Genomic DNA, 26,912 nt, shown 5'->3' on the forward strand with positions numbered 1-26,912 from the left:
ATTAGACCCTTGCTCAGGTTGAACGTGATGCGTGTACAGGAATAACAACAGGTAATACCATACAGATGAAAATTTTTAATTTGTCCCACCCTAACTAGTGTAACTAAGTGGACTCTGTACATGCCTATGCAGTTCTATGAAGAGGTCTAATCAGTCAAAGGAATTCAGACCATCTGTTTGGGTTTACCATGAGTATGCAGTGCCTTTAAAATGTTTCATGAAGGTGTGCTGGATTGCACCAAAACTCTTACCCTTTTATTTTTATCCAGACTTTTTTTTAAGTATGCATGAAGTCTCAGTATTTTTTTAAAATAAAGGAGGACAAGAGTATTTTTTTTAAAACAAAACACTTTGTAACCTGTGTAAATTTCTAGACAAGGACTTCGACGTGAGTAAAAGTTACCTCTGTATACAATGGTGACCATAGTAAGTATAGAGGGAAAGGGGTGCACATAGCTTTTTCTTATCTTGTTATTATTAGGTGCGAGGACAAATATGTTGACAAAGTGTGCATCTTTTTCAGAGTAAAACTGTCATGGCAAAAACAAAGTGTTAAGTGCTATTGTACATTGGCTCTAGAGGGGGAGGGAGTACTCTCATTAAATTTCCATTCGGCAGGCTTTGTAGTGTTACACAGTACTTTCTTTAACTCACGTACATATATACTGGTTATTGAGAGTCCCACTGGACTCAAGACTTGGATTCAAGTCTCAGGTCTAAATCACGACTTGAACCTGACTGCTGTGAGACTTGACTGAGTAAAAACTTGTCTTGCAACTTGAACAATAAGAGTAAGAATAAGAGAAGAATAAGAGTTGACTGGTAAAATCCAGGAACGATAAAAAAAAGAAAAAAAAAAAAGAAAAAGGGACAGGCCTTGAGTCACCAACCACCTAAAGAAATTCATGGCCGGCGTACTGTAAAAATACTGAAACCGAAAAGTTAGATGTTGAAAAGCCATGTCATTTTAACACTCAGGATTCAGATTTGGTATTACCTTGATGGACTTGGGGCTTGAATGGGACTATTCTCCATTGATTGACACTTGACTTGGACTTGTCTTGAATGACTTGATACTGGACTTCGACTGGTCAAGAATGACTTGTCACTTGACTTAGAACCAACTCAAATTACTTAATACTTGACTTGCACTTGACTCAAATGACCTTGCACTTGGCTTGAGCTTGTCTCAAATGACCTGAGACTTGCACTTATCTTAAATGACTTGATACTTGATTTGGACTTCTCTCAAATGACTTGGCACTTTATGTCTGGGCTTAATTTACCCATTGGTTGGGATTCACACTGCCCTTTCCTACAAGGGCACCAATACAAAGGCAAAATATAATCCAAGATAAGTAGTTGGGTGAAAAAGTCTGGTCACCCCTCGTCAAAATTTCCATTACTGTGAATAGTTAACTGAGTAAAAGATGAATTGATCTCCAAAAGGCATAAAGTTAAAGATGAAACATTCTTTCAACATTTTAACAACATTAGTGTATTATTTTTGTTTCGTACAATTTTAGAGTGAAAGAAAGAAAAGGAGTACCATTCAAAAGTTTGGGCACCCCAAGAGATTTGAGCTCTCAGACCTTTTACCAAGGTTTCAGACCTTAATTAGGTTTTTGGGGCTGTGGATTTTTCATGCTCATCGTTAGGAAAGGCCAGGTGATGAAAATTTTAAAGCTTTATAAATACTCTGACTCTTCAAACCTTGTCCCAACGATCAGCATCCATCGGTTCTTCTAAGCAGCTGCCTAGCACTCTGAAAATTTAAATAACTGATGCCTACAAACCAGGAGAAGGCTACAAGAAGATAACAAAGCATTTTCAGCTAGCCGTTTCCTCAATATGTAATTAAGAAATAGCAGTTAACAGGAGTGGCAGAGGTCAAGTTGAGGTCTGGAAGAAAACTTTCAGAGAGAACTACTCGTAGGATTGCTAGAAACACAAATCAAGACCTCCATTAAACTGCAAAAGACCTAAAGGAAGATTTAGCAGACTCTGGAATGGTGGTGCACTGTGGTGGTGCAGCAACACCTGCGCAAATATGACCTCCATGGAAGAGTCATCAGAAGAAAAGCCTGATGCATTTTGGAAACAAGTCCTATAGACTGCAAAGTTAAAATAGAACATTTTGCCCACAATGAGAAAAGATATGTTTGGAGAAAAAAGGGTGCAGACTTTCATGAAAAGTACACCTCTCCAACTGTTAAGCGCGGGGGTGGATTGATCATCCTTTGGGCTTGTGTTGCAGCCAGTGGCACAGGGAACATTTCAATGGCAGAGGGAAGAATGGATTCAAAGAAAAGCAAATTCTGGGAGTAAACAAAATCCCCCAAACAAGAACTTAAAAAATCTTAGCTGCTACATAAAGTATTTACAAGCTGTGATACTTGCCAAAGGGGGTGTTACTAAGTATTGACCATGCAGGGTGTTTCGGGCCCTATTCCATTTTTCTTATTTTGAAATTGTAAAAGATGAAAATTAAAAAGTAATGTTGCTTAAAATATTAAAGAAATGTTTCATCTTTAACTTCATGCCTTTTGGAAATCAGGTCACCTTTTATTTGCTTAACTATTCACAGTAACAGAAATTTTGACTAACTTTTTACTGCACCATCATGTACTATCTCTCTGTCCTGACAACACTGCTGTTCTCCAATGATTCTATATCAAAAGGGGAAAGTGATAATTCCTAAATAATATATTAATACAGGACTCGTGATTTGTATTTAACACATACCATCTTCATCTTGTAAGAAACATAAATGTAATCCTGACAGTATCAGACACATTAATCAGACATTTTATTAAACTTTTCTTCATGATCATAGATTTTAAAATTCAATCATTTGAAGTCACACCACCAAAAAAATTATTCTAAGAGCTTTTGGCACAGAGTACAAAGTAAGATCATGTTGGGGAAGTCTGGATGTGTTCTAAAATGTGTTTTGCTGACAGGCAGGTTACAGGTCAATGAATCTATAAAGGAAAGAGAGAATTCAAAAATATCAATGAGGAAACAGTTCACACGGCACACTTTACCACACAGCGAGATCATAAATCAATAGAAACCTAAGGTCTATGATACAAAAACTGTGCTTTAGGCTATGGCATTCAACAGCGATGTGTGTTAGCTGACTTAATCCATTGCTGTATGTTTTCTCTTTAGTTAGAATTGTGATTTTTCTACTGTGAGTTTCTTACTCGTTCTGTTTTTCATTCTTTAAACATTTTATCATAACTGACTCAGCTGGATGCAAATCAGTGTGGTAATTGCTGGGATAGTGTCTTTCTGTTATTCATGTAAACAACATGGATAACAGAGGAGTTTTAGGGTGAAAAATCAGACAGAATGCAAGAATTTTTGGTTAATCAACAGTCTGCAGTCCCCAAACATGATGTTGGCCTTCAAAGCCCTCGTTCTCAATGGATTCCACAGTGTGGCATTTCTTCATTTTAATTTCCTTGGTAATGGAGGATGGAAGCTGCAGAACACATCATCACAGCCCATCCAAATTGGGGCCCCGACCCCTGCGTGGTTTCTCTGTGTCTGTCGCCTGTACAGCACATCTGCCAATCTTCGGTATGTGACATTGTTATCCTGCTTTTTTTTTCTGCTGGTTCAGTGGATATTATGCTATGGAAACAAAGGCTTGTTTCTCATTCAGAAGGGAGATTGAGCTATGCCAAGAGATGAGGCCAGGGTGCCTGATGTGGGCAGAGGAAATGAAAACTAGTTCTAATCCAGCTGTAGCTTGACAGTGAACCAACTGCATGATTCAGAGAATACAATTCAATGTAAGATACATCTGTTAAAATCAGGTATCTTTCGCATCACACAGAAACACAAAATTTGCATCTGTGAAAAATTAATTTAGTGTGCTATGATTTGTTGTCTTGATTGTCTTACAAAGAGATTCTGACAATCCACTGACAGATTAATCTCATATTGTACATACTGTGTATATTTACATGTATTTATATGTATATACACAATCTGATATCCCTGGGTTCCTTAAAAGAGGTCAGAGTAACTGTCCTGTTGTACCCTTGTCAAAATTGTAAAAATTTACAATATCTTTCCAACAGTCATTATTCTGGTCCACATTAGATTCAGGTGAGCAGAAAAGTGATCCTTTGGTCACTGAAGGTGAGAATGGTGCAACCGTAGGGACAAAAAAGTAACTCTTGTCTTGAGTCTTGTGACCCTGGCCCCCCTTCTTCCCTCCACTACATAATCCCCTCACTGCGTTTGCTCCGCCACACCACCAGGGCCGTCATGAGAAGGGTGACCAGGATGGGCACTACAATGAAGGGACCCAGGATGCGGTTGGGTGGGTCCCGGAGAAGCCGTCCAGAGAGAGAGCAGTCTCGGAAGTAATGCTTGTGGACTCGGATGAAGAACTCGTCAACCAGTCGGTTTGGCCAGAAACACTCCATCTTTAGTGCCACCAGGTACGTGCAGTTTGTCAGGTCACCGTAGAGCCTGCATGTCGTGGACACAAAAGAAAAGGAACAAGGTTACACATTGCGGCTTCATATTTTTTCTTATTCTAATTTTACATGTTGTATACTTTATATTTGTATTTTAATGGCTACATTAATATCTGGCTGATGGACAGCAGTTGAAAGATAAAAGCTTTTGGCTAACACTTTCACATTTACAGTGATGCTTGAGCATTTAGCTCAAGCCAATATTCCTTTGAAACCCTGTCTCTGGCTGACTTTATAATGTTAGTCCCAGTAACCCTATTTGGCTATCTAGCTGACACACATGTTCATATTTTCCGAGTGAACATTTTCACTATTCATATATCAGGAGAAAGGTCTTCTAGGGTGAGAACTAACTAAAGTGTTTGGCAAACATAATGTCATCTTGGGTAACGATAACATTTGCTGGGGTTGCTGGAGTATAAACTTTCAAATGCGATGTAGAGCAGGACAGCGCCACTAACATTAGCCTAAACTCTGATAGCATCCAGGCTTTGCTTCCATACGGTGGGGGAGTACTACACAGTTTTTTTTTAATGTAACCTCTAACCGCAAAAATAGAGGAGAGGAGAAAAAAAAAGAGACACTTTCCACCAGAATTTTAAAATGCTGAGTATCGCTTACTAGAGAGCCATTCACACTGCATGTGGAGAAAGCCAAAGCTTGACAGAAATCCTGTGCCTAGTTAGGGTGGCTTAGTTGGAGAAGGGGACAGGTTGAGGGAACGGTTGGTTATACAGCCTTTGCACACCCACCCCCAGCACCCCTCGAAGAGATAAAATAAGACAAGATCATCTTTTTCTAAGCCCTGACAACGATCGATGCAACATTAGTCATTCATCTTGTGTTTTTTTTTGGGATTATTATCTTTAACTCTTCAGACTACAATCTGCATGTAACTGCTATTTCTCTCTGATAAGAATATTACAATGTAGAGATTGTAGGGTTTCACTTCGTAACAACAATATTTGAATTTTTTGATTTTTAAAAAAATTTTTCATTGGAGAAAAATAACAGAATTACATCTCTGTGGGATCCATAAAATTGACCTGGGCTGGTCCTTTGGCACAATGGGCCAATTCTGGTTTTTGGGGATGAGGCCAGATGCAACACCGGATGCAGGTTTTTTTTCTAGTCATTCCCATAAGCCCTGCCCCCACCTACTGTGTTTCTGCTACATCTGGAAGGGGCAGTAAAACAGATGTGACTGTAACACAAATCTGCTGGTTCGGAAGTGGATCGGACCCAGAATCAGGTGCTATCTGTCTGAGGACTGGATATGGAAATTAGGCCTTTAAATTAAAAGGGTTTGTCAAACAAAGCAAGGAAAATCTCTGGTTTAAACATGTGACACATCTTAAACTACACAGTATTAATAAAAAGAAAAATCTATTCTGCTGAAGTCTAACCATACAGTGCAGCACTCTGTATTCTCAATTAACAAAGAACAAAAACAATGTATAATTTTTTAAAAATAAAAAATTGAAACAAGTGCAATGTCAAAGACGTGAGTGTAACCCCTGGAAATAGTGGCTCAATAAAATAAGATAAAATAAAATGTGTAAGTAGGAGCTGAGGTAAGAGCAGACTCTTGTACCAGATTGTGTAAAAGTCTTACTTACAAAAAACTTGTCCTACAAAGAAACCCTCAAAAAAAAAAGGAAAAAAAAAATTGAGTGAAGACCCTTGTACTATTAGTCTATTGCTAAGCCCTAGTGTATACAGTATATATGTGTGTATGTGTTGCTCCTCCCTGGTAATTCTTACAATGACCCATGATTAAGGCTAAGCACAGGACTCTGCAATTGCACAAATCAGATACATCATAAGACATATAGTGTATTGTATAAGGTTCAGACCACACACACACACACACACACACACACACACACACACACACACATACACACACAGACACACACAGACACACACACAAACACACACACACACACACACACACACACACACACACACACACACACACACACACACACACACACACACACACACACACAAATTGCTATCCACTACACTGCGGTTACGAGTAAAGGAAGTCTTCTAGTGTTGAGTGCAATTGGGAAAAATAGGGAAAAGAGATGCTGCAAATAGAAGCCGGACAAGCTCTTAAACAGACAGACACTCTGCTATATTATCGTCTTATACAACTGTTAATAATCTAGCTAATGTAGCAAGAAAACAGCTGCCAAATTTAAACTTTCAGCAGCTACTCATTTAGGGTTGGTGCTTGGCGGTAGCGTATTGTGGATTTATCAGAGCTTTTTTCAAGGAAAAGAAGCTTGGTTGATGAGAGCCATGAGACTGAATCAAAACAGTGACACCAGTACGATCCTAAAATACTCCGTAAAACCTAAGGAGAAGTGCAGAGTGGGGTGATAATTATGTAAGGTTTTTTCGCGACCCCCTAAAAATGACAGGTAGTCATCTGATATACTATTAAACTGACCTGATATTAAAGTATCAATTAGGGTAGCTTAAATCTCCAAAAACTGTCTCTAGTACTTGCTGTGCTCATTCTCTCTGTTCTGCACAGCTCAGATTTAATATGTTTGTTTAATATTCTAAGATTCTAAGAGCTTTTGATGTTGCACCTCAGGACGAGGTCTTCTTTGTGTAAGTTTTGTAGATGGAAACAGCTCAGGGCTGCTTGGAATGGGACCAGTGCTACATAGCAAGTGTGGTTGCTCCAGGTAGCAAATTCACTCTGTCTGGATGTGTACTTCCTTCCTCTGCTGTTTCCCTGCAATTCTACAACTCGACTGTGGAAGAGACAAAAAGAATTCGGGTCTCGCTGTTGGTCTAATGAGCGCTGAGGTTTCAGGGGATGTTTATCAGTGATAAGACAGGGAAACAAAAATGAGGCAGTCAGGAGGTTCGGTGTAAAGTTTAACTGGCTGAAGTATAACAAGCAGGGCTTATATATGGTTTGTTTTCTTTGTCACCTCTCTCCCCATTTTGTTCCTTTTCCTCTCACCATTTCTCCCTCTCATACTTACATTCAGAGCTGATCTCCATCCTAACATTAAGTGCCATGACCAATAATATCAGCAGAGATAGTCTGCTTTGATTGGACGCTACAGGAGTGCAACTCGAGGATTAAAAGTGTTAGTAGTGTGAGTACTGAGACACAGAGTTTATGGGCTATTTTGCAATTCTTCAGTTACAGCGTAACACAAATCTGAATGAAACGGGTTTCATTCAGCTCAGTAATGGAGTCTCCAACAAGTCATTCATTGGATGTTCTCTCCAGGGACCTCAGTAAACAGCAATAAAAACTGCAGAGTGGTAACAGGGTTGCTGTTGGCTGGTGTAGGTGCAGTGACATTCCAGATGTTGGAGAAATTCATTTAAATGATTCAGTTGAGATGGATCCTTCTACAACTAGTGAGCTTCCTTAAATGCTATTTGTTGAGGGGGAGGAGTATTTCTGCCTTTGCTTGATGCGTCTATTACAGATTTTCCATTTAAGTTTAATCCTTTGGGACGGAGAGAAGAAGGTTTACAGGGATGGCTTGTCTCATTTAGACAAAAGTCTGGGACAGCTTCACGCAAGGTTTGCTACTACTACTGCTACTTCTATTTACAACCACTTTAGATCTCTGGATAAACACATGAAGACAGAAGAGATTTCTTTTTAACGGCTAAAGCATTCTCTAAAGTCAGAAATAGCTGGTAGTACATCAAAAAAAGAAATGGAGAGCTTGTGAAGCTCCCTGGAAGAACAGGGAGAATAGTCATATTCTGTTTTGTTTATTGGAGAGGTGTATTTACTCTTTCCCCATGTTTAAACTGACAAACCAAATGATATCATTGAAGCTTTATAAAATAGACACTCATGTGCTGTACTAAAGGGCAGAATCGACATAGGTGAAATTAAATGAATCTATGTTAATATAATGATTACATTTCTCTAAGATCCTTTCCCTTAAACACGTACAGTATATCTGTTTGGTTGAGTATTAATAACTGCCAGCCTATGGTATGTTTTCTGGATATTTTGCAGCAGCAAAAATATGAGTGTATGCGTGTGGTCGAGCCCGTGTGGGACTGAGTGCCCACTCGCACCTCAAGTGTTTTTTTTTTTGTTTTGTTTTTTTTTTAGTTTTTTAAATTGTGTGTGTGGGAGATCAAGTATGCAATATGGCTTTGGAAAAGTGGTGTTTAGCTCAGACTTTGAGCTTGTGAGATGTGGTAATGAGGTAGATGAGGTAATGTGAATAAAATATGTAATAAAGAGATGTGCAGAATTGATTTTTAATAGTAGTTACATTTTAATATGTCTAAATAAAGTTTGCGCACACAGGAACAGGGAGGTTGCCCAAATAGATCCAAGGGAAAATCATGTGTTGCACTTTGTGTTTTTTATGAGCTAAACCCTGTTGCTGGTTTGGAGCGCTTTCTTCCTACTTGAAATAAACATCTTCCAATGTATATTCAGGGGGAGATGGAAAAACAGAGCACGACACAGATGAAGATATAGAAAAAAAGAGAGGCAGACAGATTCGTTGCCTCATTTACTGCATTTATTATAAAACTATCCCACATGTGAAAGATGAAGGGCAGAGGCAGCTGACTTAGGCAGGGGCATGCTGTTTTAAGTAGTTTATCTGTTGACTGATGAGCACAGTGTGAATAAATAAAACCTGGATAATGAATAAATAAAACTGACCCAGGACTGCTCCTTAATTCCACTGACTGACACTCATAGAACCAGGTATGGAGGTAGATGGAAGCATTATTTATTCTGTGGATACAGAAAAAATAGTTGATAGAAATAATGATTTTATGAAGTATGTTGTTGTCATTTCACCAATGACAGAGAGACAACATCGAGGTCTTCAGATTATTCACAGTAACTGGAACAATAAATCTCACGATCTCTGCCGAGGAAGTTGTGTTGTCAGTGGAACGTTAGGATGTGGAGATTCGTTTTTGGTTCAGATTCAGATGCAGTTTATAACGTTTCATGTGCTATATTCAAAATAGCAAAATTCACATGCACACCTTACAGACAAAAGCTCCTCTCAGCCTCACAAACACCAGAGAGTTCACCCACTTTGAAATAATGTTTTTCTTTAAAAGGACTTATCATACTGCCACCTGCTATTTTCTGCTGGCTTTCAAAATGTCATATTTTTCTAAAAGGCTTAGAAAATAAACTGTCATTTGGGAAACCCACTTAAAATAAAGAAAAAAGGAATCATTCATGTCTTGTCTGATACTGCCCTCCTGACAACTTCAGAGTCAGATTATATTTAGGAAACGTTTAAATTTAGCAGTGTTAAACCTCTCTCTGAAATTGCTGTCAGAGAAGCGAACATCTCTGGGGTCATGCTGTGCTGTAGGGTACAGACCCAGGTGTTCAGACTGACTTTGTGAAAAAACATGGCCCTCTCATTCATATGAATGAGGCCGGTCTGGCAACACAAAAGTTGAACTGGGCTCAACTTTCGCTACAGAGCAGTAAGAGATGTGCAATGGTCTGCACTGGCCAGTCAACAACATCCAAGTGCACATTCCGTATTTGTACCGTTTAACGTGCAATCGTGGTGACAAAAGATGAAATAACTACCGCCATGAGAATTTTCTAGAGTTGTAAAATCTCAAAGTGTTATAAAACACTGTGCAGTGTTTAGGCAACTAATTGTCATAATCTGCCCTCTGAGTGACTCTTTTTCCTGTTTTACTTTGAAGCGCCTCCCCTGCCCATTGGTCGTTTTACTTCCTCTCTTTGTTTTTTCCTGCTTCTGTGATTGTCTGCCCCTGCCCTGACGTGTTTGACCTGTTCCCTATAACCCCTGCCTCCCTTGTGTATTTAAGTCTCTGTGTTCCCTTCACTCCTTGTCATTTCGCCTGTGTTTGTTCCCTCATGTTCTCTGTGGAGCTTCTACCTGCATTGGCCATTTCTGTTTTTTTCCTGGTTGTGTTCCTTTGTTTTCCTGGTGTTTATTTCCCTGTTGCCTGTATTCCTGGTTCCCTGCCTGCCATGGTGTTCAGCCGACTGACTGTAAGCCAGTTTCACCTATTAAAAAGATACTTCACTCATCTGGCCTGCCACCGTTTGTGTCTGCATTTGGGTCCAGAAATGATTGAACATTACACTAATAAGCCTTCATTCCTATTCACAAAATTGCATATAATTTATCCCTTTATGTCAGCAGTCATTTTATACTGGAGGGTCTAAATATTCTGTATATCTGATTTTAGAATAAAGTGCATGATGATACTGAAGCCTAATTCTGTTTAAATGAAATAATATTTCATATTACAGTCTGGTGTAGTAAACATTAGCCTGCATGTTTTTCCGCATCTAAATTCACAATTTTGTTTGGAAGTGATTTTCTTTTTTAATCAAGCGCTGCTCTGGTAGCAAAAAATTGACCATATTTAGCCAAAAAAAACAGTTCAGTCTTTCCAAAGACTGACTGAGACCTTTTTGCTTCCCCTGTCATGTAAAAACTAACTAGAAATCAGCTTGTGACCAATTTATGGGCTCTAAATTATCCAAAGAAATTGCAGAGAAGATAAACCCCCCCGCTGCTGTGTGGTATCTGTGTCAGGTCTCATCATTCTCCCCTTGGTTTCAAAAAGTAATTTCCCTGATTTGAACATCCTGTCAAGACCAATAACGATTTTTGTCATCGTCGCTCACTAGTCAGCAACCTTTAAATGTGCTGCTACCTCTCAAACAACCAGCCATGAATACAAATTTTAGGTCAGCAGTTCCCACTGAGTGTTTAATTGTTTATGTTCAGTCAAGGTTCATCTTCCTCTTTTTTTGGAGGTTCTCTGGCAACACTCTGCAGCACAGGGGAAGACAGGAAAGCTAAGTAACAAAGGCGTTGGAATTCTCACTGGAGATCAAACAAAAGCAGCTTTCTGGGAAAATACTGCAAAACTGTTTTGATCAACAGTAATACTGTCATTATACTTTTGTTCATTATTACTGATGGAACATCTGACAAGAGTGTCCTTGGAGAAAAATGGGTCAGGAAGAATCAAAGAGTTGCAGTACAACCTAAGGACAGGCAAGTTAAAGATTATTTTCATGTTACACACAGATACTTTCTGATTTTACCAGTCCTCAGTTTCTAAGATGTCACTGGTAATCTCCTCTGTCCTGTGTTGTTGAACCACGTGTCGTCACCTTAAACTGGATCTCATGTAAGTATTTTGGGCCATCAACCAGAAGAAAACCCTCTTCATCACTCGTGCTTAGTGTTGAGAAAGTTTCTGTCGTGCCTGCTTGGAGAGATCACCACGGAGCAGAAAGAGAGAGATTCCTCCATCTCAAACCAAAGAAATCCCCCCCTGAAAAAGCCAAAACGGGCCAAACTGTCACCACTGAGCACATAAGACAAAATGTTCTTTTTCTTTCTACATTGTTGTTTTGCTAACCTCATGTATGCCTTCTTCTCTGTGGGAGACCGAACATCTGAGTTTGTGCACAGTGTGTGTGTCTTTTTCTTTCCTACATGAGCACAAAAGTGCTAAAATTTTTTTGCAAAGTTTTAAAGATGTATATTTTCAAATTGTTCAGCAGCACGCACACACACACACACACACACACACACACACACACACACACACACACACACACACACACACACACACACACACACACTCTCTCTCTCACATGGTTTTCTCTGTTCATATTCATTCTCACTTTTCTTTGCTTTCTCTCTGTATCTGTTTCAAATCAGTAAATGCCAGGATGTGAACAGATGGAGCTTGGAGCGTGTTTCCGAAGTTTGCTTTTGACGTGTGTGTACTTGCGTGTATGTGTGAATAACTGCATGTGTACTTGCACACTTGTATTTGTGTGTGAGGGCTTTGTGTATGTTTATATTAAGATATAAATTTGCTTTTGTGACTCTGTTTATACCTATGTTTGTGTGTGAGTGGATGAGCCACGATTTGTGCATGTGAGTGTCTAAATGTTTGTTCTGGCTGTGCTGAAATATGACTGCTATACTTAGACAGATAAACTAACTCAGATGCTACAGTGTGGTTGTTTTATACAATTAAGCCAAAACACAGAAGTCCGTACAATTGCAGCAAGCCGGAAAACTGTCAAGGACCATGACGTGTGTGTGCGTATAATGTTAGCAGCTCTTTTCCAGCTCAACACAGCAAGGCGATCTGGCTGAGGAATCTGGCATTAACAGATACAGACAGGTGAGAAATTAAAGGAAAAACCTGAAAAATGGGTGGAGAAACAGGATGACAATGCTCCCATCCATAGGACACGAGGGGTCACTGAATGGTTTGATGGGTATGAAAAATGAGGTGAATCATACGCTGTGGCCTTCACAACAGATCTCAGCCCAGCTGAACACATATGGGAGAAAACCGCTCTCCACCACCGTTATCAAAACATCAAATGAGGGAATATCTTTTGGAAGAATGTTGTTCATCCCTCCAGCAGAGTCAGCAGACACTTGTATAATCAACAACAAGGAGCAACAATGCTGTTCTGGTGGCCCAACACCTTAGTAAGACACTTTGTGTTGGTTTTTCCTTTAATTTGCCACCTGTCTGTATATACAGTATGTCTTCATGACACTGATGTAGTGGGTTTATATATATAAGGATTATACTCAATAGGACAATATTATGGCCTCACTAGCCTTTGATAAAGGTTTGTTCCATTTGCACAGACCAGTAAAATATTCTGTCCCTGAACATTACAAAAATACAAATAAATAAAAAAAAATTAAATAATACTAATGTATTATAAATTAGAACCCAATAATTTTGAACAAATTTATGTTTACAGTACATAAAGTTTTTCTTACCAAACACACTGTGTATCCTTAAGGCCTAGAAAAATACTGTATGCATTTTCTCCCTCACAAAACACATTCAAAACTGATTTTTAAATTATTATGAAACCTACATTGTAAACGTTCGTCGCTAGCAGTCTTCCTCTTCCCTGTCTTTTGTTGGCATATCGCTTTGATTCTTGGTGCGTTACAGACGCCGACTGTCAATCCGTGGAATAGCCTGAAACTGGCAGTGGAAAAGTGTATTGTCATGCTGCCTGCTCCTGCATGTGTCACTGTGTGTGTGCGCGTGAGATATAAACAAACCAGGGCCCCAACTGGAAAAACACTGCTCCACAGCCCTGCCAGTGATCAAAACTCCACAAGGTGCCTTAAACATCCCCTCCAGACATATTGTGAGACATATAAATATAATCTGCATTGAATATCAATTTGACTGAAATTTTGTCCACAAAAAAGTTAAATTACCCCGTTAAAAATTTTGACTGGAAGGAGTCAAGACAATATTATATTTGCAATTTAATTGCAACTTGAGCCACAAAAAATACAGCAGGCAGAGTTGAAACGTTTAGTCACCTTGTGTATCAAGACCACCTACCTCTACTGCTTTTGCTTTGATATAAAATTTCAGCATCTTTTTAGTAGAATATTGTCACATCAAAATATACATTTAGTGGTAATTTCCCAAACACAAGCCGCTGCAATCAGGTGGATACGGCATCTATTAGACCTCTGGAGCCTGGGAAGCGAAACTCAGAACTGAGCCTGCTGTGTCAGATATGATGTCGTAAGAACACAGACGACAACTTTGGTAAATTATCCCAGAAGATATTCTATGTAATGTGTATGGTTAATGCTGAAACATCATTGTGAACGCTGGCAAGAGAGGAAGAAAAAGAGAGGCAGTAGTGCATAACATGAAGAGGAAAATATTCCTGGGCAAACCCATCCCAGATTCCTTTCCTGCTTCAACTGAAACCCAGTGGGACCAATAAGCCGACAAAATGAATGGATGCAGTATTTATGCAAAGGCTCAGAACACAGAGATGTCTCAGTTACAGCAGGGAAACAACTCTTGTCGTCTGTTCCTCTAAGGGCTCCGGTATACACATACTCAAATCAATCAGACTTGAAGTATTCAAAAAATTCTCAATATACTAAACGCAAATAATACAGGAGAAGGAAGATTACACTTTGAGCTGTTTTTACAGGAACAAAGGAAGAGAAAAGCTAATTCTGTGCATTTGTTTCCAAGACTGAACAAGGAGAAAGAATACAGAGATTTCTTCTTTCTAGCTGCAGATGATTTTTACAGTTTGGATGTGTTGGGAAATATGTTCCAGCCAGTCAACGCTGTTTCTTAGAAATGACATTTATTTACTACTCAGCTGTTTTCACAATTACGTATTGAGGGCAAAGTAATTGCTACTTGGATTATGTTCGGAGGAAACAATTTTTTTCAAATGAATGAATGAAGCAATACATTTATTTACAATAGCAGAGTCACCAGGGGGCGGTTTGGGTGGATGGTGGGTGTACAGAGAACATGACTATCACACCAGAAACCAGAGTTGGCTTCCAGAGTCCCATCTCTGGAACTAGACTTCTTTTTCTTTCTTTTTTTTTAAGAAGTTTAATCATGCTCTAGTCACTACACACTCATCAGCCCATCAGTAACTGGTTATGATGTTGTTGTTGACCCGTGTAAGTGAATATTGTACTGCAAGATTGGACTTTTTGGCAGAAAACAAACATATCCCCATGAAGTTAATCGAACAATCTGGTTTAAATTAGATTTCCTTAAAAATGCACAGACAGGAGAAAAACCAACCTAAAGTGTCTTACTAAGGTGTTGGGCCACTATGAGCCAACAGAACAGCTTCAATGCTGCTTGGTATCGATTCTACAAGTGTCTGCTGACTCTGCTGGAGGGATGAACAACATTCTTCCAAAAGATATTCCCTCATTTGATGTTTTGATGACGGTGGTGGAGAGCGATATCTCCCATAGGTGTTCAGCTGGGCTGAGATCTGCTGTGAAGGCCACAGCGTATGATTCACGTCATTTTCATACCCATCAAACCATTCAGTGACCCCTCGTGTCCTATGGATGGGGACATTTTCCCCATCCCGTTTCTCCACTAATTTTTCAGGATTTTCCTTTAATTTCTCACTCTTTTGTATTTCCTGTTACAAATTAGTTATAAATAAATGTAATTTCTAGGTAAACTGGGCCAGTTTGTTGTTCTTCAAAAACAATTCACTACTTTCACAAAAAGGCATCCATAATACTGAATAACAAAGATTTTTGGTGTATTCTTTATTTTTATGTATGGAGAATAATTCAGACCCAAACAAATGATAATTGCAGGTTTCTGTACATGCTGTATTAGTTTACCATTCACTAATCTAGGTTGCCTGAAAGACGCTACTGACAGGCTGCTTTCTCTTCTATCATGACTCAGTGTCTGTTTCCAGCCATGCCATATCACGCTAATACAAATGGATAAAACATTTTAACAGAGGCAAATATTCAAATCATTGTCCTGATGCTATTTAACGTGCATTGCGTAACAGCTGTAGTCATGGGCCAGTCCAGGCAATGCTGGAAGCTTCCCAGTCATCGGAGCTGTAAAAACACACGGCAATCCATTTCTAATCACAGACTAATCAGCCGTTTAATCACAGAGCTCCACAGAAAGGGAACTTCAGTTAGCTTTCCACACTACTGAGCTCACTGGATTTGTCTGGCCCAGGTTCGCACACAACCCGATGTGAGCTCACCCACAAAAGGGTTTTTAAATTATTACAGATGGCTGACAGGCATGCATGACTGACCGAAATACCCTCCAACAACCACACAGGAAAAAAAAGGCACTTGTAAAACCAAGAAATGGGGCTATTTTTAAACTAAGGGCCCGCAGTATGAAAAACAGAGACAAGGGCAAATGGTTTGAGATAAACCTTAATTAGGATTAATTGAAAACACAATATTGGTCTTTGGATTTATTGGAAAATCTATTCTACTCTGCTCTGATCCGGTATTTATGTCACCCCAGCTGGCTGCTGAGAACAAGCTGGTTTTAAAGAATTACTGGTCACATGAAAGTGTGGTTACCTTAGCTCACAAGATCACCAAAGTCAACAATTAGCTCCCTTTCTGGAAATTAACACGGCATGTGAAATGAGCATAGCGTATCATCCGGTATTAGTCAGAAAAATAAGGACTTGGAATGAGGACTTTAAAGTTTCCAGGCTACAGAGATTAATAAACAGGATAAATAAACTGTTTTTGCAGTGTTTGCCAGAGTGTGTGTGTGTGTGTGTGTGTGTGTGTGTGTGTGTGTGTGTGTGTGTGTGTGTGTGTGTGTGTGTGTGTGTGTGTGTGTGTGTGTGTGTGTGTGTGTGTGTGTGCGAGTTTGAAGCTTTGCTAAGCTATTGCCACGCTGAACACAGTAATGTAATAATGTGCCACAATTAGCCGACTAACCCAACAGACAGAGCGGATGGATGAGCTGATAGAGCCTACAGGGTCTTTTGCTGCTGAGGTTGGCAGATGAACCGACTACAGCAAAAGCATAGTTAATAGAACCCTTACATATTTATTTATGAGCACTGGATTATCTCAAGATGTTGATGTTAAAGTTTTGAGAGTCAGATGGAGAGCAGCTGAAGTTTTATTTTTTTTCATCAAATGCACGTACTGTAAGAGTGGAGCTCAGATTTTCCATGTTTACTCTTCTCATATCTCAACCTTGAAAACAAATCACAATTTATTTCCAGAGTGTACTATTCCCAGTTTCAGTTTGTTTCATTTGCTGACATTTAACAGATTACTGGGATATTGCTGTATTCAAAACATCATATTAATGCTTTGCAACACTTACACTGTAGCACAAGTAGATAGAAGCACAAGTAGTGAGGAGAAAACAAATGGCAGATAGCCCGAATGAGAACAGTAACAACCGCAGCTTCACAGCCTGTCAAAACTAGTCCAAGTGATATTGAAATACATGTTTATTTTCCTGCTAAAAAAAATCTGCACAGCAGCCTGAAACACAACATGAAAATAGCCACTGACTTTTAACTTACATTTGATTCCATGTCTCATCTACAAGCATGGACACATATCTTGTGTTGCACCTCGACCTGCAGGGAGAGCTAGTAAACACATTCTTGTTGCCCCTTCCTGCTCAGCCTGGAGCATTTCTGATTTATCTCCAAAAGGCTTTAAAACAGTTAGTTCAATATACAGCACTTTGACATAAATTTGGACGGCAAAAAGGAGTGACTACTCCTGATTTCTGTTGGACATTTCTGTTCATTTGATCGTCTGCTAAAGTTCTTAGGAGGATAAACAGCTAAGATTAAAATATATTTTGTATTGACTGTGGTCGTTGGATTAAAAGCACAAACTCTTGCCCCAGTTTTTTGCCCGAAGGCCTTTTCGGTTATAATGGCTACAGAAAAGATCACTGTCAAGTTTCAAACACTTAATAATAGGAGCAATTAAACTGTTACTTTCTCTGTTCAGAGATGCCACTGGCACCAAGTAATTGGACATGACAGCTGACTACCAAATCCTTTATCATTCTCTATGTTTCTCTCTAGCAGTTTTATAATTGCCCTGTCTTTGAATTTAACATTGGTGCCAGTCACAGTAAACACCTCTGTCTGTCTGTTTTTTCCTATCCATTTTCCACTCAGTGGTTTCTTCAGCATGAAATACCTACAATACTTTCAGCTTTCTGTGGCCACAAACCATCAGCTTTACACGTGCAGACTAAATCTCTGCCCATCTTCCCAGCATAGGCAGTGAGCTGGGTGACACCTCACGTAGCGGCTCCAGGGCCCGTAAAGCTATGAAAACTTTAGTGAGAGCTTTAATGGCTCAATGAGAGAATAGCATGACGGAAGTAAAAGCTGGAGAGTGAAATAAAGATTTATGGTTAAGACTGTGATGAAGTGTTTGCCCCTTAGCTCTTGTGGTGTTGGGCACTGTGTGTCAGGGCTGGTCATACCTTGGGTAACTGAGTAGACAGTTCAAAAAGTTTGTTCGCTGCTTCCTCACCACAACTCAGCTTGCGCTTGCTTCTGTTGCCTAATCTGATACAGATTGTTTGTGCATGTCCTGATTAATCATAAAGAAATGTTATGTCGGTATAATTAAATACAGAACTGGGAGAGGTTTGCAAAATAATAAAAGAGGAAAAACAAATAATTAACACACTGACATATTTCCTACTTCCAGTTTTTGATTAGCAGCACATTTATAATCTCAATGAAAAACAAATTTGTTGTATTTTATGCACTTATTTGTTTATGTGTTCTGGAGACACATGTCAGATGAGTGTTTAAAATGCGGAGGCTGAGGACATTAATTTTTGAAGCAGTGCCAGCAACATGCTGGAAAATGTTCAGATTGAATCTAGATGGGGACATGTTTATCATTCCTGTCTCCAGCTGGATGTGTACGTCTTTCCATCTGCCTTTTATCTGTATTGGTCCACTTGTAACATTTTCCATTTGCTAAGCGTCTCGTGCGTACCTGAATGCTAGCAGACCGAAAATGATTCATTTCAACAACATTCTTCTTCTTAATTATCATACAACTAAACTCACAGATCAGATGTATGCACCCGGCAGAGCGAGTGTCAGAATAATTTGATTAGTCTCAATTAAAGATAACTGTGTCAACGTATTGGCTGTGCATTATACACTCCCTATATCCACAGACAGTTGTGAGAGTATTAAAAATGTATCAGTGCTTCTCCCGAGATGAGTTTTTTTGTATGTAGAAATAAACTGTCTTTTCTGTCATGGTGAGGTGACATTGTGCCATTTGTGCGGCTGTGTCGTCACCCTGGGCAGTGTGGCTGGAAGTAATTAGAGCCCGATGGTACAGGTTATATTGATTCATTGAACTGAACATCCAGCGGGAAACATTCAAGATGAATGATGACTTAGCATCAACAAGATGACCTAGCATTGCATCGGGTGTACGGTGATGTTGGAGCTTGGGATTGCATGTAAACGATTGTCTGCTGAGGTAAACACCATATTAGTTTCACCACAGCCTGGGTGAAACACCAAAATGCATTGTTACTTCCTACACATTAAAAGATTATACCAAGGATTTTGCATGTTTTAGTCTAATTACCTTTATTTACCTTCCGGGCAGCTGTTGATTTCTATAGACTCGTAAAACCTGCCTGATTGGTTTACTCCATCACAGCAAACATCAAGTCTGCGGATGCAAACACAGAGCAGACTTTTCAAATCAATCAGCACTTGCATTACCACGAAACATTAATTTAACACTGACAAAACAAATTACGCAAACTGATTATAAGACTTTTCATAAATAAATGGAAAACAAGGGCTGCATGGAACCAAGAACAAATACATGATGGGTTCTGAAAATCTACAACATGTATTCAAGAATTGCCAGAAAGTAACATTTTCATGAATTTTAATTAAGGAGATAAAACGTGTAAGAACACTGATATGTTCCTGTAAGGGTCTCTACAAGGAGACATGCTGTGATATTGATTTGGAAGGTTATATATAGTATGTAATAAACTGAGGGATGTCAGAGTTCATCTGTGCACTTTATTAGTGATATAGTGATGGCAGAAAGGAAAGGTCATATCATCCAACAATCTCAGATATTTTAAATATCTAGCCCTTTTGTTGTGAACGCAGACATTTTTTGTTCAGAGCTTCTTGTCCATGTATACCCATTTTCACAGGTTTATGTAGGCCCTTTTTTACAGAGGACATTCTGACATGTCACAGCAGGAAAAGCACGGGTGTAAATAATAAAATGAATGATGGCTGAATTGTCCTGGTATTGTGCATGTTTACTTACTTACTGGGACTCTCGTATAGAACAGAGCCATTGTTTATGTTATTAGTAACACTTGTGCCTTTCCTATTACGACAATTCAAAACATCTCCTGTGAAAAAAAGGCCTATTTAAGTAAAGTGGGCTTTTCTAAAAATTCAAAAGCCTGCTCGTATTCGGAGGCTGTCTGATTTAATCAGCAGCTGTCATTAGGAAAATTGCTGTTTTCTTGCATCTCGGATGGACTGATGAGAACTACAATGATGTAACCGGAGTGATTTTCTGCTGATGAGCTGTACAGCGTCTCAGTTATTAGCACTGTCACCTGCAAGTTAGAGGGACTTATATTCATTTGCAGATTGTGTCATTCTGTGTGCTTGTGTTTTCTTCCACAGGAGTGAGAGTGAGACAGCCCCGTACTGAGTGGTGAGTAACTTTGTGGTTACCTTTCTAAGGCCTGTTGCAGCCCTTTTCCGATTGCATGCTGGGATTTGATGTGGCTACTACAACATATTGACGGGAGAACAAATGGTGCCATGTGCAATAACAATAACTGCTTGTGGGGCTTGGTGAGTACAGACGTATTAGGGATGTCACTAAATTGAAAGGGGGCAGATAAACATCTTAGCACTAGCACCTGAGAGACACTAGGGCATATAATACAGCAGAGGCAAAAGGAGATGAGATAAAGCAAATGAAAAACCATGAAAGTAGACAGCAGAGGGGGATTTAGGAATGAGCGAGGGAATGAAGGAAGGAGAACAAATTGCAACTAGTTGCTAGGAAAAAACGAAAGGACAGGACACATGGTGATACAGTTTCAGAAAAGTTAGCTGTCCCCTTTTTTGACAAACCTTATACGATTTTAAAAATATTTCAATGCAGAATAAAGGCTGTTATGCACCGTCCCTTTGGCACTTGAGCCTTTCCCTCTGTGAAAGCTTGTAAGCTATAAGGGAAGTAAGTACAATATATTCTGGGACCTGAGGAAAATACACACAAGCATTTGAAAATGTATACTGCAGTGACAATAGGCGACAGTTCAGCGGAATTGACAGGGCTGCGCAGCAGCACATACGGTAAGAAGAACGTGTGTTAGGAATCGCAAGTTCATGAAAAATGTAAGAGTGCATTCAAAATGATGAGGAGTGTGATCATTAGAACATAATTTATCATTCTACTTATGATCTTTGTTGTTTCTATTCAGCACGAGATAATGACAGAGATTTCATGCAGAGAGCGAGAGATTAGGACCAAGAGAAGGTGAAGGACATTTCAGCTACTGCTCAGCACAATGATAAGGGCTTTATGAGGTGGGAGCAGTATATAAACTCAGGCTGATCTGACAGTGGTAAGTCACGGCAGAGGACAGAGCAGAGAAGAGAGAGCTGAGGAAGCTGCCCCTCTTGTGACAGCTAACCTTAACCTAACCTTAAAACATGTCTTCACCTTAAAATTGAATGAATTACGTTATGGGGACATGCTTTTTGTCCCCATAAGGAAGATAAGTTGCCATGATGTGTAAATAATCTGTATAAACAGATTTAAGTCCCCACAACATGAGTAATACCTGGACCAAAAAAACAGAGAGAGAGAGAGAGAGAGAGAGAGAGAGAGAGAGAGAGAGAGAGAGAGAGAGAGAGAGACGTGCACAGACACCAAATGTCATTTCAGCTGAGTTAGAAATCCCCAGTGGCATCTAGGCCAGAATGCAACTTGTCCTCAAAGGGGGAGCAACTGTCCTGATGCTTGACCTTTTCTACTCAGGTGAACGATATTTGACATTTCAATCTTTCATTCACTAGTCTTTTTATTTATTTATTTATTTTGTTCCATAATCCCTTTTCAGTTGTCTGTGGGGAGGTTTGAGACAAAAATTCAAGGAAATATAACTGCTGAAAATCACACTACACTACTTAGATATTATGCTCTTTACAGATAAAAATCTCTGTCCACTTACTATAAACCAAAGTCTGTGGTTTGAGAAACAGGTTGCTGAAGCAAATGTGACTTCTTTCTACAACTCAGGTCACAATATCTTTTGAATTACATTCATTGCCAGGGACCATATATAAATTGCTTTCATCTAAAGCAACAATAAGATGAGGAGCATTTAAGTAATTTAGCTACAAGCTGCAGTACTTTACATAAAGACTGCAAGTAGACTACAGTAGATGTAGAATATAAAATGCAGTGACTCTCATATTCAGGTAACTAGAATTACTCCCTCGTGGTTATATGCCTCCGCCTACCAGTCAAGTTGCAGTTTACATCCATGTCTCTCCAGACTCATATAATAAACGTAGTGAAGACTTTGAAGGAATTTAATAAAAGGTATTAAGTTTATTTTGTCATAGTTAGCGTATGAATTCTTGAATTATGGCCAAAAACATGTTTTGTGAGGTCACTCTGACCTTTGACCTCTGACTGCCACAATCTAATCAGTTCTGCCTTGAGTCCAAGTGAACATTTGTACCAGATTTGAAGAAATTCCCTCAAGGCGTTCCTGAGATATTGCCCAAAAACATGTTGCTGGTGCGGACGCATACAAATACAGATATTTGTAATATCAACTTTTTCTGACATGACTGTGTAAACATGAGAAATACATTTAAATCTATTTTTTGAGTTTTCAGATTATATTGAAGAGTAATCCATTATTTAATGGACTTGAATGAAAAGGTAAAAATCCTGTTGAAGTTGACCGTTAAGCTTGGTACATTTGCTCGGAATGGAGCTGAACAAAGCGGAGGAGCAGTTTTGTGAGTTATTTTAAACACCAGTCAGAAATCTGATTAAAAAAGGAAGCTGTCAAACCTCAGTTATTCTTACTAAGTATATAACAATGATAACGATTTCCTTATTTTCTATGCAGCTTTTAGACCCTGATTGGTTTTAAAGCTATCTATGTCTGAGACCAACATGAGTTTCCAATATCCCTGAAGCTATATTTCAGTGCATGTCTCATCTTCTTCATAGGCTAGTTAAAGAATAAGGTTTGATGATCATTTGTATTGGTAACAACATTCTGTGAAAGAAGTTAATTGCTGAGATCTGGGAAAGTTAGTTCCGGCAGAGCGCTAAAGTAATACCTGTATTAGCTTACTGTTTCATTCACGCTTCACAATCACTGGCTCTTCAGAGCTGTGTGGCTATCAGCTGACTAGTAACGTCCAGTTATATTAATGTAGGTGTACAATGCGGCCACTATAACCTGAAACTTCTCACTTTACTCTGCTGATACCTTAATGACAAAGCTGTCTACTGCTGCCACTCCCTCCACCATCCCAGCTTCCTCCTATTTACTATATTTTTGAATTGTTGTCATGTTTCATGTCTATTTTGATCTTTGTTGTAGTTATATTGCTGAGATCTGGCATCTCAGCAATATAACTACAACAAAGTCAAAGTCAGTTTGTTCATTTAAATGTTATTTTAACCAACAGATGTTATAGTCAAAATTGTAGAAGATGTAATAAACCAGAATTAGAACCCCCAAAAAATCCCAAATATTTAAAGGCCAAACATGTGACTTGTTTGAATACAAACATTTAAGGTATAATCACATTCATAACTAAAGGGTCTGACATAAATCTGCAGGATTTACATTTTTTTAACATAACTTAGAATTTCATATGCAGATCTGTTTTATTTCTTTGTTTACTGTCGTAAACAAACGTTACCTGCATCAAAAATGTCACAAATTTCACTTAATTAAAAGACTTGACAATCAATTTGAGTATGATAGCAGGCTCAAACTTGAGTTTTAATTTTGGGTGGCGGGGCAACCCTTTTGTTTACTCTCTCGGCCTTTAACCTCATCAATACATTTTTTTTTTTGTCTGTATCTTAACAGCCAGTATGACATGAGTACTTCAGCAGCTACACTAATTTCTCCACTGTTTATGTCAGCTTAGCATCTACTTGTTCAGCATCAGCCAAATGACCATCAAGTACCATGTTATCTGTATACATCAAGATTTCAAAATAGATGGAAGATGTACACATTGAAAAACAGACGTTAATGGAAGCCATCAGGTATCCTGACGGTCAAGGGTCTTGCTGATGACCTCATTATTTATCCAAACACAACAGACTTTGTCTATGAGGTATGATTTTATCCACTTGAGAATAAGAGACTATTTATCTTTAGACTACTTAGTTCAAAGTACTGCCTGACTATGTTCCTTTACCCAAATTAAGCCTGCAGCTTGGTTTTTCCGAACCCATTATGACATAGTTGGCTGTGGGCATGGATGGATTACTGAACGGGCCTACTGGGCGCAGGCCCAGGGGCCCACGGGGTCAGGGAGCCCCTGGGCCAGAGCCGCTGTTTGAAGTAATTCTTTACATGTCTTATTGGGAAGTCATCAACAACAAAAATGAATACGACAAGACACAAAACTACCACAGAGGCATGCAAAATGACCACAAAGAGAGACAACCCAACTAAAAAGATATGCAAAACTACCAAAAAGAGACGTAAAACAATCACAAAGAGACACAAAACGACCAAATACACAGATTTTTTAAAAAAAAAACAAAAAAAGGGACAAAACGACCAAAAAAACATGCTTGCTGCTATGCTGGAGGGGTGAGGGGCCTTTTACATATCTGTACCAAGATGCCCCTTGTCTCATAATTTGTCCATGGCTTGGGCCCAAGCTGTGTGAAAGAGTTTCAAAAGCAACATTTGGTACTTTTCAGGAGTGCAGAGACAATGCTACTCATGAGACTAGAAAAATCTGGACAAAGGTCAGACCTGTTGGAGATTTGCTTAATTAGGTTTCCTCTCCAAGGTAGATGAGGAGAGTTATGAGCTTTCAGTGGTAAATCAGAGAGGCAGCACGATATTATAACCACACATTTCAGAATGGGGGGTTTATTGTTTTGATACAAAAAAGTCTGATGCACAGTTTTGAATTTACAGTCAAGAGAGGGGTAGTTTTTATGGAATTATTAATTGTGCTAATTGATGCCAGTAACAGAGTCTCAAATTATAAAAGCAATTTTGAAAAAATGTGGCACTGGACGTCTTTCACAGTGAGCGCAAAGATATTATTTGTGCATGCACAAAAAATCTCAGTTTATGCAAGAGGCGTATAGCTTTTGTTTTTGACACTGTCTCTGCGGATGTCTCTCACCGCTCTACATTGTTTTCCACTCACTCTCTTTCTCTGTTGTCTCTCACTCAGCATCTAAGTAGCTGTTGGAACGTGACCAATAAGTTGGACAAGTATCTAGAGCTCCGGCCAGAAATAAACAAATCCAAAATCAGATCATTTTGTTGACTTAGACTGGATCAAAGTTGATGAATAAAGGTAATAGGCTTTTAGGCAACACATTACAATCCCATTTTATGCGTTTAATGTTCTTATCACATTAAAGCTAACAAAGAGGATAGGATTGTAATAGCCTTATGCAAATTTAAAACGTGAAGCTGATTTGTGTGAATGTAAATCTTTAGGCATTTGTGTTTGGATGGGTCTCTTTCGTTCTCTCTCTCGCTCTCCCTTTGTGTCTGTGTGTGTGTGTGTGTGTGTGTGTCTGTATGTTTATTGTACTCACTCAACTGTGTCCTCCCAGCTACACCAGTGTCTCTGATCCAGCTCTTGCATGTCCAGCCTGAATCTGGCCAGGCAGAACTCTTCAATGGCGTATTCGTAGTGGGGTCCGCATCCCAGTGCCAGCACGCACTGAGACGCTGCTTAGAGTTGGGGGGTCGAGGGGCAAGAGAGAAGAAAGGGGGAAAAGAAGAGAGAGTGGAGCAAAGAGCAAAGTCAGAGTAGGTCCTAAAAGTTTTTCTAATCATTTCAAAAATGTTAAAAAGAAGGATATGAAAAACTGAGGACTAGCGCCATTTTTAGTTCCACTATCTCCCTGTTTAAGCGTGTGTGTGTGTGCAGCACACAGCCAGTGAGTAAAGCCTATGGTGGTGGGGTGAGAGCACAAAAAAGCACTTAGGAACGAAAGTGACAGTAAACGTTGTCATGTCTTTCTGGGTCACTGCAAACTAAGATGTTTCTCCATCTGTTGGACATTACACTGAAACACCATCTGCCATTATAGTGTTATAGCTATAGCTATATCTTTGCCTTACAAGACCCCCCCCCCCAACAGACACACACACACACACACACACACACACACACACACACACAGTAGGGACATGTTCCACTGAACAAGAACATTTACAGTGAATATTTATATTGGATATTTTCTATTTTTGTCAATGAACAGGAAAGTGCTTTAGATGTTAAAGAGGACGCTGTGGACTCTTAACTCTGGGACTGTGTGTGTGGATAAAGAGATAAGAACAAAAGATGGAGGAGGAGGAGGAGGAGGATAAGATTAAAAAGTCACTCTGATGCCTCATGGAGGTAAAACCACAGCATTAAACTCTTAATAATGTTCAGTGATTACTACAGAGAATCCACCATGCTTTTGTTGAATAAATTCATGACACTATCAGACTAATAGCTGATGGGAAGTCTTATAGACATGTTATATCAATTAATGCATTATACACCAATAAGTCACAACATTAAAACCAGTTACCAGTTTTAATGTTAAATTTTGGGATATACACTTTTCTGCTCTCTTCTCAGAGTTAGATGAGGAAATCGAGCATATTCATGTATGTGAGCAAAATATGTAGCCAGAACCAGTAGCTGATTCGCTAAGCTTAGCATAAAGACTCAAGACAGAAAGCATCTTTAAATCTCACTGATTAACCTTTTTACCTTTGGACAGAGTCAGGCTAGAG

At 39.2% G+C, this 26,912-nt stretch overlaps 1 protein-coding gene across 2 annotated transcripts in view; it reads right to left on the reverse strand.

Annotated features, from left to right (window-relative positions):
- Positions 1 to 2,865: 2,865 nt before the first annotated feature.
- ramp1 (receptor activity modifying protein 1) overlaps positions 2,866 to 26,912 on the reverse strand; it is a 57,340-nt gene continuing 33,293 nt past the window's right edge. Inside the window, exons 2-4 of one of the 2 annotated variants that reach the window (XM_040148787.1) lie at positions 25,715 to 25,850; positions 19,470 to 19,546; positions 4,399 to 4,491 (exon numbers count right to left, since the gene is read on the reverse strand). In XM_040148787.1, coding sequence (XP_040004721.1) covers positions 4,475 to 4,491; positions 19,470 to 19,546; positions 25,715 to 25,850 — 230 coding nt within the window. In that variant the 3' untranslated portion in view covers positions 4,399 to 4,474. Of the gene's footprint in view, positions 4,492 to 19,469; positions 19,547 to 25,714; positions 25,851 to 26,912 lie in introns of both variants that reach the window. The other variant, XM_040148786.1, reaches the window with a different exon arrangement.

This window comes from Xiphias gladius, chromosome 16 (genome assembly GCF_016859285.1).
Source record: "Xiphias gladius isolate SHS-SW01 ecotype Sanya breed wild chromosome 16, ASM1685928v1, whole genome shotgun sequence".
NCBI classification, from domain to species: domain Eukaryota; kingdom Metazoa; phylum Chordata; class Actinopteri; order Istiophoriformes; family Xiphiidae; genus Xiphias; species Xiphias gladius.